The 19278-nt window shown below is 45.7% G+C and overlaps 1 protein-coding gene and 1 long non-coding RNA gene across 4 annotated transcripts in view; one reads left to right on the top strand and one right to left on the bottom strand.

Moving 5' to 3' along the window:
• The window catches only part of LOC140421315 (tripeptidyl-peptidase 2-like), a 194416-nt gene that overhangs the window by 155615 nt on the left and 19523 nt on the right, over positions 1-19278 (top strand). For both annotated transcript variants that reach the window (XM_072505959.1, XM_072505960.1), the window contains exons 21-25: positions 998-1135; positions 2058-2302; positions 4298-4376; positions 12533-12684; positions 17515-17602. In XM_072505959.1, coding sequence (XP_072362060.1) covers positions 998-1135; positions 2058-2302; positions 4298-4376; positions 12533-12684; positions 17515-17602 — 702 coding nt within the window. The remainder of the gene's footprint in view (positions 1-997; positions 1136-2057; positions 2303-4297; positions 4377-12532; positions 12685-17514; positions 17603-19278) is intronic.
• Positions 2085-19278, bottom strand: part of LOC140421316 (uncharacterized) — a 57059-nt gene continuing 39865 nt past the window's right edge. The window contains exons 1-2 of one of the 2 annotated variants that reach the window (XR_011946712.1): positions 13122-13484; positions 2085-3179 (exon numbers count right to left, since the gene is read on the bottom strand). This is a non-coding gene — a long non-coding RNA (uncharacterized lncRNA). Of the gene's footprint in view, positions 3180-13121; positions 13485-19278 lie in introns of those variants that run through there. The other variant, XR_011946713.1, reaches the window with a different exon arrangement.

Raw genomic sequence — 19278 nt, 5'->3', positions numbered from 1 at the left:
GATGGGCCAAATGGCCTCAATCGGTACTGTAAATTCTATAAGACGTTTCTCCTGAATTCCTGATTGCAACTAACTCTTATATTGATGACCTCTTGTTTTGGAGTGTCACACAGTTGGAATGATTTTCTCTACCGGAATTTTCCGATATGTCAGGCCCTCTGACTGAAACCCAGTCTGTAGCTCTCCAGCTGCACTGCTGTGTTTTTAGTCCAGATTTTGAGCCACTCTGGGGATAAAAAACAGTGGGCGTGGGGATAAAAAACAGTGGGAGTGGTTTATGCCACCACTGTGGCGAGGCCGGCTCCACCGAGGTCAGGGTGCCATCTTTAAAGGGTGCCCTGATCACCACAGAAAGTGTGCTTATACGAATGTAAACTAAAATAAAGCTTGTGTTTTTGATTAAAAGCTCCTAAGAAGCCCGTTGAATAACCCCTGAAAGGCAGGCTCTTGTGCTCATCCTAGCCAAATTCAACAAAAAGTTATAGGTTAGGTGAACTCCATAGTATGTTTTGGAGTTTTTAAACCCAGGTCCCCATTCATTATTTTCATTTCTGCAGAAAAAGGAACCTGGACCTGTTCAGATTTTCCTTTTTGTTTAATAATAGGAGACCAGACATAGCGCTGTAAGGTGAGGTCGAACCAAGATACTGTCCAAATGGAGCATATCTTCCCTGCTTTTAAATTTTGTCTCTTCAGAAATGATCCCGAGTGTTTGGTTTGTTATTTTTATGACCTTATTGACCTGCAATATAATCTCAGCTTGATTTGTATTGGCCTCATTGTTATTTGGAGGGGAACCTGAAGGTGATGGTGTTCCCCTGATATTGCTGCCCGACTCCATCTCAATGGTTGAGGTCACACAGAGAGGGACTTGCCAGAAAGATCTTGATGCTACTTAGTGTGGTCACAATGGACCAATCCGAAAAGTATATGGATTGAGTTCAGTTGAACTTGTTGCTGTTCAGTGGTAACTGCGTTTCGTTATGTATTACTGCAGGCAAAGACCGGTGAAGTGACCCCCAGCTGTCCCTTACTGTCTGACTTGCTGTATGAATCAGAGTACGACAGTCAACTTTGGATGCTCTTCGATCAAAACAAGAAGCTGGTGGGATCGGGTGATGCCTATCCTGACAGGGTAAGAGTGAAGGTTAAGGATGGAGTAATGGAGTCTTGTGCATTGAGCTGGCTGAAACAATCCTGTGTTATGGGCCAAGGTTTAGAGAACCCCAAAGGGTATCATGGAGTTCACCTGACCCACAACGTTTAATATATTGTGTTTATGGGGAGCACACGGGTCTACCTTACAGGAGAGTTAAAGTACTTTTAAATTAAAACAATGTTTATTCATGAAACCGGTTAACACTTTAGAAACCCACAGTAAACATCTTAAGAACTATCAACACCAATAACTCCCCCAAAGAATACAGTACTCTAAAAGTAACTCGTAATCTTTCCTTGCAATATCCATAAGACAAAAAAAGAACCCTTTTTACAGAAAGACATCAGGTTTAATTTCTCTACTGAGAGCAGTTACCACTTTGAAATTGCCAAATGAACATTATTTAACTTGCAGAGATTCATACACATCTCACTGTGATTGCAGCTTCTCCAAATCTAAAGCAAAACTAAACACACCCTGTAGCAGACACCCCAAAGCGAAAGTAAAGGCAGACAGACAGCCCAGCTCCACCCACACTCTGACATCACTGATAAACACCCATTTCTTAAAGGTACATCCACTACAGCTATTTTATAAACATCAATTTCTTAAAGGGACTCTCACATGACACCTGTTACAAAATTATGAAATTATCGTGAGGTAATGCTTTGGCAAGCTCAGCAGAAGGCATCTGTTAGTGAGGCTGACACATGTGAGTCTGCATTTCCCTCAGTTAAGTAAAGAATCCACTGCTATCCCAGAGTGGAGTGTTTGGAAAGGGGATGGAAGGAGGTAGGGGGAAAGTGAGAAGAGGAAAAACATTCATATCGGCGTGGAAGCTTCAGGAGGTGTTTCCCTTTTCATTCCGTTCATGAAAAACTTTGTTGTTTCTTCACAGTACTCGCTGAAGCTAGATAAAGGAGACTATGTGATACGTCTGCAGATTCGCCACGAGGCGCTGAGTGAGTTGGAGCATTTAAATGACTTGCCATTCCACATCAGTTCCAAGCTCCCAGCCCCGCTGAATCTGGACGTCTACCGGACCCATGTTAATGCCTTACGCCACAAGAATACATTTTGCTCCCTTACGCTGCCCCCAAAATACACCATTCCATTCTACATCACCTCTTTGCCAGATGACAAGTAAGTATTCGGTACAAGGTGGGACTTTACAGAATCTGACTAATTAAAGTTTGGGAAAGTAAATGTGCAACATCTGGTTGTTCAGGCATGCTGGCTGTGCTCCCAGTTCTCCGATGTGCACTCCCATCTGCCAAGTCCCCTTGCTGGGATAACGCATCATTTATGCCGTATTTTTTTGTGCACTCTTAATTCTCAGTCATGTTTGTGACTATGTCCCAAGTTTCAATTAAAACTTTGTTTGCTTGCCTTTGTTTTATATCACTTTATATCCTTGCTTATAAAAATGTTCAATTGATCCTAAACATCCATAGTCTTTTGAGGGAGAAAAGTACCTGTGAATGACATTGATGCAAATGGTGATTCTGTATCCATGCACAGTAAAGAAGAGGTTTGTGCACTGGCCAGTTTGATAATTTAATCATGGTGGTCGCCTGTCATAGGGATGCATAAAACACACACTACGAGAATGTCAGTCCATATTTCTGTTGTTAGATTTTGAAATTACATCGAGGCACGCAAAAACCTTTATTTCACAAGTAGCATAAAGAAAAACTTGCATTTTCTTTACCAAGGCCGCACAGTATTTTCAAGAAGTTTGCCGCCAGTGAATTAATTTTGGAGTCTACTTGTCGCTGTTATGTAGCCAAACGCAGCAGCTAGTTTGTCATCCGCAAATTAGACGACTGATCAGATAATCTGTTCTTAATGTTGGCTGAGGGACAAAACAGGGCATCGATTTAAACACATGCAAGAAGAAAAATTGGAAATAGTTGAATCTGACAATGCTGAAGGAGGCCCATTGTAACTCTGCTGGCTGGTTGGAAAGAGTTATTCAATTAATCCCACTCTTCTGGTCTGTCCCCAGTGACCTGCAGACCTGAAATAAAGAACACAGGAAATAACACAACACATCCATCAACATGTGCAAAGAGTAAAGGCAGCCTAATTAGAAGGGTTTAATGGAGTAAACAAGGCAAACCTGTTTTCATTGGCAGGAGGGTCAGTAACCCGAGGACACAGCTTTAAAATAATTGGCAACAAAACCAGGGGAGACGAAGAAAAAAAAGAATTGCATAGAGTTCTGATCTGGAATGTACTGCTTGAAAGGGTAATAGAAGCAGAATCAATAGTCCTTTTCCAAAGGGAATTGGATAAATAATTGAAAAGGAAAGATTTGCAGCGGTGTAGGGCAAGAGCCAGAGGATTGGGACTAATTGGATAGCTCTTTCAAAGAGCTGGCACAGGCACAGCAGGCTGAATGGCCTCCTTGTTCTATATGATTCTATTCTTCCAATGTTTTCGGTGCAACTGTTAGATTTGGAATCTAGCCAGTAGCAATCAAAGCTTTTAAGAGTTGCAGAGCAAAGGGAAGAGGTAGGAGGGCGAAAAAGCAACAGATAGACCAGTCACATGTGAAAACGCTTTTCTAAAAAGCAGTTTAGAGTTTGTTCCACCCATTAGTTAGGTTAGGGCAGCACAGTGGTTAGCACAGTTGCTTCACAGCTCCAGGATCCTAGGTTCGATTTCCGGCTTGAGTCACTGTCTGTGTGGAGTCTGCACGTCCTCCCTGTGTCTGCGTGAGTTTCCTCCGGGTGCTCCGGTTTCCTCCCACTGTCCAAAGATGTGCAAGTGAGGTGGATTGGCCATGATAAATTGCCCTTAGTGTCCTGAAAGGTCAGATGGGGTTACAGGGATAGGGTGGAGGTGGGGGCTTCAGTAGGGTGCTCTTTCCATGGGCCAGTGCAGACTCGATGGGCCGAATGGCCTCCTTCTGCACTGTATGATTCGTCTCCTTCCTGTGATTGGGAGCGTTTTCCATTCCTTCTTTCTCCCCAGCTTAGTTTTCATTTCTCGACTCCCGCCTTACATTGAACTGCCTTGACAAGGGACTGGCTGATCATCTGTGTACTCCTAACCTTTTCTGTTTCCAAATATGTTTATGTTTCAGTATACGGCAGACAACAGGTGGAATTAATTTGATCCTTTTTCCTCCAGAGTTCCCAAAGGAGTTGAAATTGGCTGCCAGCTCACGGGGACGCTCACGCTTTCTAAAACGGAAATGGGCAGGAAAGCTGTAAGTCTGGTTGTTATTCAGGCACTGCCCAACCTACTCTCTTTTGATCTGCTTATCATGTTTGTTCCTTAACAAGGGTTGACGTCTGTTAAGCGTTCACAGAAACTGCTGGCAGGTTTAGCACTTTCCTGCTGCATAGAAACATCGGACCAATGGGAGGGCATTTAATCCCTCTGGCCGTTTCTGAGATTCTGTTCGATCAGGTTTGATCTGAACCTGAATTAACTTTGTTTATTTGCCTTTGTTGTATATCACTTTATATCCTTACTTATAAAAATTTTCAATTGATCCTAAACATCCATAGTCTTTTGAGGGAGAAAAGTCCCATAAGACCATAAGACATAGGAGCGGAAGTAAGGCCATTCGGCCCATCGAGTCCACGCCACCATTCAATCATGGCTGATTTCAACTCCATTTACCCGCTCTCTCTCCATAGCCCTTAATTCCTCGAGAAATCAAGAATTTATCAACTTCTGTCTTAAAGACACTCAACGTCCTGGCCTCCACCGCCCTCTGTGGCAATGAATTCCACAGACCCACCACTCTCTGGCTGAAGAAATTTCTCCTCATCTCTGTTCTAAAGTGACTCCATTTTATTCTAAGGCTGTGCCCCCGGGTCCTTGTCTCCCCTGCTAATGGAAACAACTTCCCTACATCCACCCTATCTAAGCCATTCATTATCTTGTAAGTTTCTATTAGATCTCCCCTCAACCTCCTAAACTCCAATGAATATAATCCCAGGATCCTCAGACGTTCATCGTATGTTAGGCCTACCATTCCTGGGATCATCCGTGTGAATCTCCGCTGGATCCGCTCCAGTGCCAGTATGTCCTTCCTGAGGTGTGGGGCCCAAATTGCTCACAGTATTCTAAATGGGCCCTAACTAATGCTTTATAAAGCTTCAGAAGTACATCCCTGCTTTTATATTCCAAGCCTCTTGAGATGAATGACAACATTGCATTTGCTTTCTTAATTACGGACTCAACCTGCAAGTTTACCTTTAGAGAATCCTGGACTAGGACTCCCAAGTCCCTTTGCACTTCAGCATTATGAATTTTGTCACCGTTTAGAAAATAGTCCATGCCTCTATTCTTTTTTCCAAAGTGCAAGACCTCGCACTTGCCCACGTTGAATTTCATCAGCCATTTCTTGGACCACTCCTAAACTGTCTAAATCTTTCTGCAGCCTCCCCACCTCCTCCATACTACCTGCCCCTCCACCTAGCTTTGTATCATCGGCAAACTTAGCCAGAATGCCCCCAGTCCCGTCATCTAGATCGTTAATATATAAGGAGAACAGCTGTGGCCCCAACACTGAACCCTGCGGGACACCACTCGTCACCGGTTGCCATTCCGAAAAAGAACCTTTTATCCCAACTCTCTGCCTTCTGCCTGACAACCAATCGTCAATCCATGTTAGTACCTTGCCTCGAATACCATGGGCCCTTATTTTACTCAGCAGTCTCCCGTGAGGCACCTTATCAAAGGCCTTTTGGAAGTCAAGATAGATAACATCCCGAATGGCAACTGCCTTTGCGTGAACCATAGAATTCCAACATGCAGAAAGAGGCCAGTCGGCCCATCGAGTCTGCACCGACCCTCTGAAAGAGCACCCGACCTAAACCCACTTCTCCGCCCTATCCCCATAACCCTACCTAACCTGCACATCTTCGGACACTAAAGAGCAATTTAGCATGGCCAATCCACCTAACATGCACATCTTTGGACAGTGGGAGGAAACCGGAGCACCCGGAGGAAACCCACGCAGTCACTGGGAGAAAGTCCAAACTCCACACAGACAGTCACCCGAGGCCAGAATTAAAACCGGGTCCCTGGCGCTGAGAGGCAGCAGTGCTAACTGCTGTGTGATTCCTAATGTTTTTGCGCAGTTAGTGATCCAGCTCCAATTTTAAGATTTTGCCAAAAGAAAGGTTATATTTGACTTGATATGTTATCTCCGATGCTGCCAGATTGCTCAATTGTTTCAGTTCTTTCTCTTTCTATTTTAGCTTCTGCTCCCTTGCCCAGAAGTCCTCACCGAGGAATTACCTTGATAATTTAAATCCTTTCTTCAGTTTATCTTCTAAATTCATGGGAATACAACCATAGTCTCTGCAACCTGTCCTCAGAATTTAACCTTTAAATCCCTGCATTACTCTGAGTAATCTATGTTGTACATCTTACAAGGCCAGTGTATCCTACCTGCCTTGTCATCTTGCCATCCAATTTTCGTGTGGTGGTTGAGATGGTAGCGCAATGGTAATGTCACTGGACCACTAAGCTAGAAGCCCAGGTTAATGCTTCGAGGGCGTGGGTTCAAATTCCACCATAGCAGATGATTAAATTTAAATTCAATTAATAAATCTGGAATATAAAGTTTGACTCCGTAATGGTGACCATGGCAACTCTCAACAATGACTGTAGAAACCAATCTGGTTCATTAACGTCCTTTAGGGAAGGAAATCTGCCGTCCTTACCTGGTCAGGCCTACATGTGACTCCAGACCAACAACAATGTGGTTCACTCTTTCCTGCCCTCTGAAATGGCATAGCAAGCCAATTCAGTGCAAGGCTAATTACGTATGGACAACAAATGCTGGCCTTGCCAGCAATGCCCGATGCCAGGGAAGAAGTAAAAAAAAAAAAACAAGCCCTATTTTTGCAGAGTGCTACTTACCTTACTGTGTCAGCACAGCTAAGGATTTCCTCAGTTGCATCTAGTCCTGACTTGCTCCAGGCCCTACAAACAAACCATGTCCTCCCTATCTGCCACAACACCCCCCTCCCTACACCGCAACTGTCTTCGGAGGCACTCCATTCCCCTGACTCTGCCATTTGCCCCCACCATTTTCCCCGATCAATGGCTTAGGGTTCCCTCCCTATTCCCCCCCCCCCCCCCCCAGTCACCTCTCTCTCTGTCCTAGACCCTTCCAAAACTTCTGGATGGACTCAGGTGGACATAAAATATCTCATGCCATTACTCGGAAGAAGAGTGGGACAGTTCTCCCCGTATCCAATATCTATTATCCAACATTGATAAACATTATTAATTATTGGTTGTTTGTGGAAACTTGCTTTGCTTTATTTGGCATCCCACGGTTCCTGCATTAACAACAATTACTACACTGGTTTGTTGGCTAAACCTTTTGTGACATCTCAAAATCATGGAAGTTGTAAAAATGTACGCCGATTTGTCTTTCTGGGCCTAGAATTCCATGATTCTGTTCATTTTTCTGTCAAAGCAAAAGCTCGGATGAAATTCTCCGTTTGGGAGACTATGCGCAGGGTTCGTCAGCCTCGCCTGCCCGGAGACGACAAAATTCTCGCCCGAGGTCAATTGGCCTTTACGTGGTCTGCGTCCCATCCGTGGCGATATTGCGGTGGGCGCAGCCGAAGAATCCAGCCCAATGTTCTCCCGCCGGAGGTGAATTGCGATGATTTGAACTCCCGCTTGGAGCGCAGATCAAGAAGCAATTCACTATACCAATTTGCATGGCGAGGATTACAAGCGATTCCTGCTATCGGGTGGACGGCCATTTTGAGCAGGCGGCCTAATAAGGAGGTCTTGCGGCTGGCCACCCCCGCCCCCAACATTGCAAATAAGTCGTCGTCCCCCGCCATTTCCCCCAAGTACTGGGGTGACCACCCACAGAGTTCCCCTAGATGAGGAGACTCCCCAGAGAGTTTCCCCCCACAGATTCCCCAGAAAAGAGAAACCTGTCCGGAAGAGACCCAAGAGACCATAAGATATAGGAGCTGAATTAGGCCATTCGGCCCATCATTCAATCATGGCTGATATGTTTCTCATGCCCATTCTCCTGCCTTCTCCCCATAACCCCTGATCCCCTTATTAATGAAGAACCTATCTATCTCTGTCTTAAAGACACTCAGTAATTTGGCCTCCACAGCCTTCTGCGGCATAGAGTTCCACAGATTCACCACCCTCTGGCTGAAGAAATTCCTCCTCATCTCTGTTTTAAAGGATCGTCCCATGTGTCCTCTGGGTCTAGTTTTTTTTCCTTCAAGTGGAAACATCCACCCCACACCCACTCTACCCAGGCCTCATGTGAACCTCCTCTGGACACTTTCCAAGGCCAGCACATCCTTCCTTTGATACGGGGCCCAAAACTGCTCACAAGACTCCAAATGGGGTCTGACCAGAGCCTTATACAGCCTCAGAAGTACATCCCTGCTTTTGTATTCTAGCCCTCTCGACATGAATGCTAACATTGCATTTGCCTTCCTAACTGCCAACTGAGCCTGCACGTTAACCTGAAGAGAATCCTGAACTGGGACTCCAAAGTGCCTTGGTGCTTCTGATTTCTGAAGCCTTTTCCTATTAGAGAATAGCCTATGCCTCTGTCCTTCCTACCAAAGTGCATAACCTCACACTTTTCCACATTGTATTCCATCTGCCACTTCTTTGCCCACTCTCCTAGCCTGTCCAAGTCCTTCTGCAGCCTGCCTGCTTCTTCAACACAATCTGTCCCTCAACATATCTTTGTATCATCTGCAAACTTAGCAACAACGCCCTCAGTTCCTTCTTCCAGATTGTTAATGTATATCGAGAATAGTTGTGGTCCCAACACTGCGGAACACCACTAGTCACCTGAAAAAGACCTCTTTATCCCCAATCTGTCTGTCGGTCAGTCAATCCTCTGTCCATGCCAGTACTTTGCTCCTAACACCAGGAGTTCTTGTCTTATTTAGCAGCCTCCTGTACCTTGTCAAAGGCCTTCTAGAAATCCAAATGGACCATGTCTACCTGTTCTATTTTACTCGTTACCTCCTCAAAGAATTCTAACAGATTTGACCCCTCTCAGGAAGCCCCCCAGAAAAGAGGCCCCTAGCAGGAAGCCTCCAAGAAAAGAGACCCCTGTCAGGAAGCTAGAGAGCAGTCCGGACACCCGCAGTGAAAAAAATCACTGTTGTGACACTCAGCTGGGCAATACATCTGCTGGCTCAGGTAATGGAAACTCCATGGGTCAATTCCTGGAAAGAGAAAGCAGTGACCTGTGTGGGGGGGGGGTCCTCAATTTGCAGGGTCTCTGGGTGGGGTCTCTATATTTAGGCGGTCGTGGGGGGGGGGCTCTTTTATTAGGGTCTCAGGAGGGCATGGAAAAAGGGGGTCTGGTGGGGGTGGGGTGGGCAGGGTGGCCCTCGGATGGACTTGGGGGCAACTCCCTTAAGGGATTAAGCCTTGGCCCACCATGAGGTCCATCACGTCAGGGCCTGGCTGGGAAATACCAGTTGTAAGTCCCGCTCAGGCCCAGAGGACTGGAGAATCACACGGGCCCGGAGAATATGGTACCCGGTCCGCTAAGTGGATGCAAATCTGTCATTAAGATCCATTTGCATACTCCCGCTGGCACAAACCCCGATTCCACCGCCAGCGTGGGGCCGGAGCATCGGGCGCTGATCCTGTTTATACCCTGGATACCCGATTCTCCACCGCATCGGGGGCACCGCTACCAGCGGCAGGCAGCGGAGAATTCTGCGGCGGGCTTCTTGCTGTCAACCAGCTACTGATAGCCACGCCCAGTAATCTGCTTTAAATCAGCTGTCCCCATGGTGCTGTAACATGGTTAGCATACGTAAGTGGGGTCCTCTTTCCAAGGGCCGGTGCAGATTCAATGGGCCGAATGGCCTCCTTGTGCTCTGTAAATTCTATCAGTTTGAGTTTATGGAGCAGAGTGGAGACTGCCCTTTAAGAGGGTGGAGTGATGTTTGCACAGAACAACTCTCTTTGTGATATAATGCAGCCTCCCAGAGCAGCTGAATCATTCTAAAAACTAAACTGTCCAAATGCTTTTTGTGGACACAGATGTTGGGCTCTGATTGTATTCTGTTTGTGTTTATGATTCATTCTGGCTGGTTAGAGATTTTATGACTGCAGGTGATTGCTCCATTAGGAAGTAGACTTCACGGTTCTGTTCACAGTGATTAATCAACCATACTATCTGCACCTGGAAACCTGTGTCAGGATTTTGCTAATTTCTGTAGCTCACTGAGGTGAAGGGGGAACTTTACTGAAAAACAGGAGCGTTATTCCTCGAACACAAAAGCAAAATACTGCGGTTGCTGGAAATGTGAAATAAACGCAGTAAATATGGAAACACTCAGCAGGTCTGGCAGCAGCTGTGGAGGGAGATTCAGAGGGAATGTTCCTGCTCTTTTGGCACCTGAAGACAACGCAACAGCACTTACATAGTACCTGTAAATGTAGTGAAACGTCCGTGATGCGTTACCACACCAATATTTTGATACCCAAGACAATGGCACAGAACATTCTCCAGGGGTTGTACCCAGTTGATATCCCAGAAGATGAGCTGGGGGACCCCCAGAGGTCTCCGTGTAAGGACTGCAGGGGAACTGCCCAGGCAATTACCCCTGTACCTGTAACTACATGACACTCTGATTTCAATCGAAGACTGCAGATAGTCCGACTCTCTTAGCTGAATAGTTATCCAAGAAAAGTTAGAAGCATGAAAACCACTTCTAACTGCTGTGGAACTATGGTACTGGATTCCACCCCCGGCTGCTCCCGACTACTATCCCCATCACCCACCCGACCGCTCTCCCTGCCTCCCGACTGCTCTCCCCCTGGACTATAATCTCCCGTTCCCTGACTACACCCCCTCCCGCCCCGCCCCCTTCTCCCTGCCACAACCTAAAAAAATAATTTACAGGATGCGGGCACTGCTGGTTAGGTCAGCATTTATTGCCCATTGCTGGTTGCATTCAGTAGGTGGTGGTGAGCTGCTCTTGAACCGCTGCTGCCCATGTGGTGTAGGTACACCCTCAGTTCTGTAAGGGAGGGAGTTCCAGGATGTCACCCCAGCAACAGTGCAGGACCGGTGATATATTTCCAGGTCAGGATGGTGAGTGACATGGAGGGGACTCTCCAGGTGGAGGGGTTCCCAGGTGTCTGCTGCTCCTGTCCGACTGCTCTCCCCCCTGACTACCCTCCTTTTCCTCCCCACCCCCGCAAGAGTTCTGACTCATTAGGATAGGCGAAAAGAGCAACGTTTTAAGAAATATCTTAAGGGAGGAGAGAGAAGTGGAGAGGTTTAGGAAGCAAATTCCAGAGCTTTGGATACAGGCAACTTAAAAACATGACCACCAATGATGGATCATTTCTAGGCCGAAGTGTGAGGGCCGACAGTCCGTGATCTGTCCTTATGCGATAGTTCTTGATATCAGATAACAGGGTCTTGACAGAAAGCTCAGTCATTCAGCTTGGTGGACACCACACTGTTCTCCGAGATGGAGTGGCACTCCTGTAAAATTCCAATGTACTGCAGAGAATCTCATTCCCCACTTCTCCCCCCACCTTTACACCCACCACCCCCGTTCTCCAACTCTATCCCAAATTTCAAAAAGACACTCAAAGATATTACCACACATTTGTTATCGGTGTACAACAAGTCACTAACAGGACAGAAAATCGGGAAACTAGCCCCGTCTGATACTGTCAGAAACCCTCCTCCTGTCCTAGTTTGAAAACCCAACTCTTAAATGTTATTTCCTGTAGCCAAGCTGATATTGAGATGCTTTTCATGAATAAATGCTCCCAATGCAAAGTTGCACACGGCAGAAGAATGCAAAGGTGACTGGGAATCACTTTGGGCACAAGTGACATCTATAATTGAATTCCTGGCCATCACCCCTGACAATGGAAGCTCAGTGCTGGGAGAGCTGCTTCCTGTCCAGAGCACGTCTTGCAACACGTTACCTTCTGACTCTGCGATGGGGGCTGGACCCGCTAAGTCATTAATACAAAAGCAAAAATATTGCAGATGCTCGAAATTGGCAATGAAAGCAGAAAATGCACCGAGTATCTGGCAGGAAAGTGGAGTTAAAGCCATAGTCGGATCAGCCATGATCTTATTGAATGACACAACAGGCTAGATGGGTGGAATAACCTATTTCTAATGCTTTGGAGCCAAATCGCTTCTGTGGAGAGAGAAACAAACTGAATAGTTCAAATTCGAGTTGTAAGAGAAGGTCACCCACCTACACTGTTTCTGCACTGATGCAGCCTGATCTGCTGAGTATTTTATGTTGTGATAAATATACGATCGGCAGATTTGCCACAGCAAAAGTGATTGATTCCCCCCCCCGAGCCCATGAGTGAATATTGTGTAATTATTTTCAGGATGTGCACAATGTGTGCTACCATCTGATATCACCTCCTGTTAAGACAAAGGAAGGAAGCAAAGAAAAGTCCAGCAAGGAAAAGGAGGAAAAAGAACCGAGCGAGGTGTTCGAGGAGGCCTTGAGAGATCTCAAAATACAGTGGCTGCCCAAGTATGTAACAACACACAATTCAGATAAGTTTTTAAAAAATAAATTTAGAGTACCCAATTATTTTTTTTACAATTAAGGGGCAATTTAGCGTGGCCAATCCACCTAACCTACACATCTTTGGGTTGTGGGGGTGAAACCCACGCAGACACGGGGAGAAAGTGCAAGCTCCATACGGACAGTGACCCAGAGCCGGGATCGAACTTGGGACCTCGGCGCCGTGAGGCAGCAACGCTAACCACTGAGCCATGTATTTAAACCTCACCACTATTCTTAGAATTCTTAGGTTTCCCCTTTACGGAACAAGGGTCAAGAGATTCTAAAGGGTGGACAGGGATTCTCACTCCCCGACTCCTACACAGACTATTCAAGTCAAACTAGTATTTCAAGTTTTTCCCTGAGATAACCCGTATCTTCATAGAAGAATTTTATCTACTTACCACCTAGTAGCTTCGATCCTGGATTATCTAGCGTTGCTAGATAAGTAAAGTAGACTTTTGTAATAAACCACTGTTTCAGGCTTAAACTTTAAGCTATTTTATTTTTTCTTTTAAAAGATAAAATCACTGTCTTTACAGAAAAGTAAAACGATCTTGCTTCTGGATTCTCCTGGTCGGTTGATCAGACCTTCCTGGGCCTCCTCGACAATATCTCCTTTATCTGTTGGTCTCCTCCCGGTTGTTCTATGGTCCTGCTTGGCTTTCGTCTCCTGTCAGTCCCATGTACCGAAATCACCCTGCAGGCTGAGAGTGAGTGCCTGGCTGGGGGCGATCTAGGATATATATCACCTTTAAAACAGCTTTGCTGATTACGTGACATTCTAAAGTATTTTCTTCTGCTCCTGATCGCAATACCCTTTCTGTCCATGTGATTCCACATCGAGTACTCATAATATCATGAGAGGGCCTTCATATTAACCTGACCTTGGTCTGCCAGTTTACTGGAAGGGAGGTTTCCTGTTAATTATTCTGGGGCATTCCAGCCTTTCACTCCCTTATCTTTTGAAAGTATTGTATTTTCTTGTATTCTTAAATGTTTCAAGTTATTCAAAATTAAAATTCTGACAATTCCAATCAATTGCTTGCTAAACTAATTAACTTCTATTAAAGGGTATAAAACTCATTCTCTCTATATAACTTAAAACTTAACTTTTCTAAAACTTTCTCTGATTAAAGATATCTGGTTACAGCATGAACTGCTTCCTTATCTCAAGGCCTGTGTGATAATGGCTGTCTGTCTTCTAAAGAACCTTTGTCTGCAGTTAACCCTTCGAGCGCCTTCTGCTATTTCATTTTAGCATTTCATTACATTTACATTTATGGGATCCTTTCTGTTACTTTCCATTTTTTTCATGTTCCTTGGGTTTTATCATCAGACCTTCATGTTTTAAATGACATCTTTCGCATTTTCCTCATCAGCCACTGTGCTGCCCTTCAATTCAGCTAAATTATAACCAACAGCTGATAGGTAAAGTAATAATGCACAGCACATGGAGATGGAGCTCAAACACCAGCTCGCAACTGCCATAGCTCCTGAGAACATTTGATTTCTGTTGTACTCGTAGGTCTGAGAGGTGGAGTTTTCCAAATTTGGGTTCCTAGTAAAGGTAAAGTCGCCATAGTCCCAGATGATTTAGGGCAGCACGGTAGCATAGTGGTTAGCACAATTGCTTCACAGCTCCAGGTTCGATACCCGGCTTGGGTCACTGTTTGTGCGGAGTCTGCACGTTCTCCCCGTGTGCGCGTGGGTTTCCTCCGGGTACTCCGGTTTCCTCCCATAGTCCAAAGATGTGCAGGTTAGGTGGATTGGCCATGCCAAATTGTCCTTAGTGTCCAAAATTGCCCTTAGTGTTGGGTGGGGTAACTGGGTTATGGGGTTAGGGTGGAGGTGTGGGCTTGGGTAGGGTGCTCTTTCCAAGAGCCGGTGCAGACTCGATGGGCCGAATGGCCTCCTGCACTAAATCTATGACATCTATGACCATCGGCTGCTTTCCCCTTTGAAGGGGAGAGCTGACTGCTGGTCGTTTAACCCGGGGATCACCACACCTCAGGCGAGGGGCAAGGTTGAGAAGGCGGGGTCTTCATGAATAACCTCAGCTGGTACGGGAATTGAACCCGCGCTGCTGGCCTTGCTCTGCATCACGAACCAGCTGTCCTAGCCCACTGAGCTAAACCGGTCCACTACTGAGACATGTGGCTGCACTGCCTGTAATTTTCCAACCAATTGATTGGTTAGTTACCCTGCCAGAAATGCAACCCAGCCCTCTCCAGCTTTTTGCAATGGTCTAGAATCGGACCACGTTCATTGGAAGTCAGTTTTCCAGCTTGTTGGAGCCCAGAGCAGGTCTTTATTTCTCTGCACGATTGCCATCAACATCTAAGAGTGCATTAATTACCTTGGCACGCGTTCAAAGCAGTTTTGTTGTTTGCCGGTAGGCCTGCCAGCATCTGTGGAGAGAGGAGCAGAGCTGATACTTCAGTGCTGGAAATCAGAAGAAAGGTCCTTGGCCTGAAACATTAACTCTGTTTCTCTCTCCACCGATGCTGCCAGACCTGTTGGGTACTTGTTGCTTTTGTTTCAGATTTCCAGCCCCTGCAATGTATTTGCTGATGTTATTCCTTGTCAGTGTGGCCAATTTGGAAGTGCTTCCTCATCTTTGAATCAGAAGGTTGGGGTTTCAAGTGCTATTCTAAATACTTGAGCACAGAAGTCAAGGCTGACATTACATTGCCGTGCTGACAGAGTGCTGCACTGTCGGAGGTGCAGTCTTTCAGATGAGCGTTTCAACCAAAGTGAATGATAGAACCCTCGAGTATTGACAGTCAGAGAGATCTAGGTGCACAGGTCCACAGGTCATTGGAAGGGGCAACACAGGTGGAGAAGGTAGTCAAGAAGGCATACGGCATGCTTGCCTTCATGCTGGCCGGGGCGTTGAGTATACAAATTGGCAAGTCATGTTGCAGCTGCATAGAACCTTAGTTAGGCCACACTTGGAGTATAGTGTTCAATTCTGGTTGCCACACTACCAGAAGGATGTGGAGGCTTGAGAGAGGGTGCAGAAGAGATTTACCAGAATTTTGCCTGATATGGAGGGCATTAGCTATGAGGAGCGGTTGAATAAACTTGTTTTTTTCTCACTGGAACGACGGAGGTTGAGGGGCGACCTGATAGAGGTCTACAAAATTATGAGGGGCATAGACAGAATGGATAGTCAGAGGCTTTTTCCCAGGGTAGAGGGGTCAATTACTAGGGGGCATAGGTTTAAGGTGCGAGGGGTAAGGTTTAGAGGAGATGTACGAGGCAAGTTTTTTTACACAGAGGGTAGTGGGTGCCTGGAACTCGCTGCTGGAGGAGGTGGTGGAAGCAGGGACGATAGTGACGTTTAAGGGGCATCTTGACAAATACATGAATAGGATGGGAATAGAGGGATACGGACCCAGGAAGTGTAGAAGATTGTAGTTTAGTCGGGCAGCATGGTCGGCGCAGGCTTGGAGGGCCGAAGGGCCTGTTCCTGGGCTGTACTTTTATTTGTTCTTTGTTCGGCCTGTTCAGGTGCATGGAAAAGATCTCATGGCAGTATGTAATGAACAGTAGGGGAGTTATACTTGGTGTCCTGGCTAATATTTATCCCTCACCAACATCACAGAATCCCATTATCTGACCATTATCACATTGCTATTTGTGGGTTTGTTGAGCGCAAATTGGCCGCTACATTTCCCACATTAGCACAAAATGATTATGCTTAAAGAAAGTACCTCATGAATTAAGCATTTTGAGACAGAAGTGTGAGGTGATGTACTTGGGCAGGACAAACAAGGCGAGGCAATACATGATAAATGGCAGGACCCTGGGAATCACCGACGATCAGAGGGTCTTGGTGTGCATATACACCGTCCCTTAAGGTAGCAGAGCAGGTGGATACAGTGGTTTAGAAGGCATATGGCATACTTGCCTTTATTAGCCGAGGCTTAGAGTTTAAGAGCAGGGCGGTTAAGCTGGAACTGTATAAAATGTTGGTTAGGCCACAGCTAGAGTACTGTGTGGAGTTCTGGAATCCACATTAAGGAGGTAGCACTTGGATGGGTGCAGAGGAGACTAACCAGGATGTTGTCTGGGCTGGAGAGTTTTAGCTATGAAGAGAGATTGGATAGACTTGGATCGTTTTCCTTGGAGCAGAGGAGACTGAGGGGGACATTATTGAGATGCATAAAATTATGAAGGGCATAGACAGAGTAGACTGGAAGAAACCTTTCTCCTTGGTATAGGGTCAATGATCAGGGGGCATAGATTTTAAGGTGAGGGGCAGGAGGTTTAGAGGGGATGTAAGGAAAACATTTTACCCAGTGGGTGGTGGGAGTCTGGAACTTACTGCCTGAAAGGGTGGTGGAGGCAGAGACCCTCATAGTTAGATGTGCAGTTGCGATGCCAAGGCATAGAAGACTATTGTCCAAGTACTGGAAAATGGGATTTGAATAGTTAGCTGGTTGTTTTGACTGGCGCAGACACGATGGGCGAAGGGCTTTTTCTGGACCTCTGTGAGTCTATGATATCCGCTAGTTTTGAGAAGATCTGAATAAATACAAGTCTTTTATTAATTTATTGGGTCTTTGAACCCCTTTAAAACTGATAACCATGCAGACATTTATTGTTCTTTCCGCGTTTCCCCTTTCCTTCAGGGCTCCCTTCCCCCACACATTCAATCATTTCTGTTAAATTTCCATTTTACTGAAAGCTGGCAGTCTTAATGACACTCAATCCTAGTCATGGTTCGGACTATTTTCAAACCAATCCATGTATGTCCAGATCAACTGTGAATACTTTCTTCTCTTACAGATTGGACCTGCATGAGGAATTGGTATCAGTGTACCCTAAACACTTGCCTGTACATACCGCTCATCTCTCCAGCCTCAATTCCGGGAAGGTGTGTTTTGCCTTATACTTAACGTTGCTTTCCTGATCATCTTAATTCCTATATGCCCCTTATCCTGTTCAGTTCACTTCAAACAGCTGCAGTCCAGGATATATTTAAGATGATGCAAATAAAACATCAGAATGTCACTTTAAGAAATGTTTGGCTGCTCATGTTACTGCAGTGATGTCAGAGTGTGGGTGGAGCTGAGCTCTGGCTCTGCTTTTTAGTTTCACTTTGAGAAAAGCTTGGGTGTGTCTGTTTTTTTTTTTTTGGTTTTGTTTTTCAGTGTTGGAGCTGAAGCCAGCCAAAACAGGCGTACCGCTGTTCTCTCTGCCATGGAAAGACTATCTCTTGATCATTTGGTGAATTCAGAATTATAAATGTTCTCAGTAGTGAATGCAAACCTGATGTGCTTCTGTTAAAAGGTGTTTCTTTTGTCTTCTGGATGTTGTTCGGGAAGTTATTAAGGATTACTTAGTGTTGTATTCTTTGGGAGTTGTATTTGAATTGATAGTTGCTAAGATGTTCACTGTATGCTTTAAAAAGGTTAACTTGAGTTCATAGAATAAACATTGTTTTGCTTTAAAAATTACTTTTCCATTTCTGCTGTACCACACGTGTAGAGTGGGCCGTGTGCTTCCCATACCACAATCTATTAAATGTTGTGGGTCAGGTGAACTCCATGATACACTTTGGGGTTCTCTAAACCTTGGCCCATAACAACCTCTTCGACCGTGTCTTTGACCACCTAGCAGGTGCATGGAAGCATCTGGCTAACAAAGTTATTCCTATCTCTTGGCAAATCTCTGGCAATAATAATTCAAAGTGCTATTTGGAAAGCCAAGCAGTAGCTTTAAACGATGTTCTCTCAATGCACTCCATATGTCAGAGAGATCTAGGTGTATCAGTCCACAGGTCACTGAAAGTGGCAACACAGGTGGAGAAGGTAGTCAAGAAGGCATATGGCATGCTTGCCTTCATTGGCCGGGGCATTGAGTATAAGAATTGGCAAGTCATGTTGCAGCTGTATAGAACCTTAGTTAGGCCACACTTGGAGTATAGTGTTCAATTCTGGTCGCCACACTACCAGAAGGATGTGGAGGCTTTGGCGAGGGTGCAGAAAAGATTTACCAGGATGTTGCCTGGTATGGAGGGCAGTAGCTATGAGGAGCGGTTGAATAAAATCCGTTTGTTCTCACTGGAACATTGGAGGTTGAGGGGCGACTTGATAGAGGTTTACAAAATTATGAGGGGCATAGACAGAGTGGATAGTCGGAGGCTTTTTCCCAGGATAGAGGGGTCAATTACTAGGGGGCATAGGTTTAAGGTGCGAGGGGCAAGGTTTAGAGGAGATGTACGAGGCACGTCTTCTACACAGAGGGTAGTGGGTGCCTGGAACTCGCTGCCGGAGGAGGTGGTGGAAGCAGGGACGATAGTGACGTTTAAAGGAGGTCTTGACAAATACATGAATAGGTTGGGAATAGAGGGATACGGACCCAGGAAGTGTAGAAGATTTTAGTTTAGACGGGCAGCATGGTCGGTGCAGGCTTGGAGGGCCGAAGGGCCTGTTCTCGTGCTGTACCTTTCTTTGTTCTTTGTTCATAGCCAACTAATGTTGGTTATGGCGTGCATTGAGAGACCGGGGGGAAACGTTGGTTCAAACCATAGCCCATACTGCACTGAGG

The sequence above is a fragment of the Scyliorhinus torazame genome, chromosome 5 (assembly GCF_047496885.1).
Source record: "Scyliorhinus torazame isolate Kashiwa2021f chromosome 5, sScyTor2.1, whole genome shotgun sequence".
NCBI classification, from domain to species: domain Eukaryota; kingdom Metazoa; phylum Chordata; class Chondrichthyes; order Carcharhiniformes; family Scyliorhinidae; genus Scyliorhinus; species Scyliorhinus torazame.
Note: the sequence above shows the minus strand (reverse complement) of the source record. Positions and strands in the feature narration are given on the sequence as shown.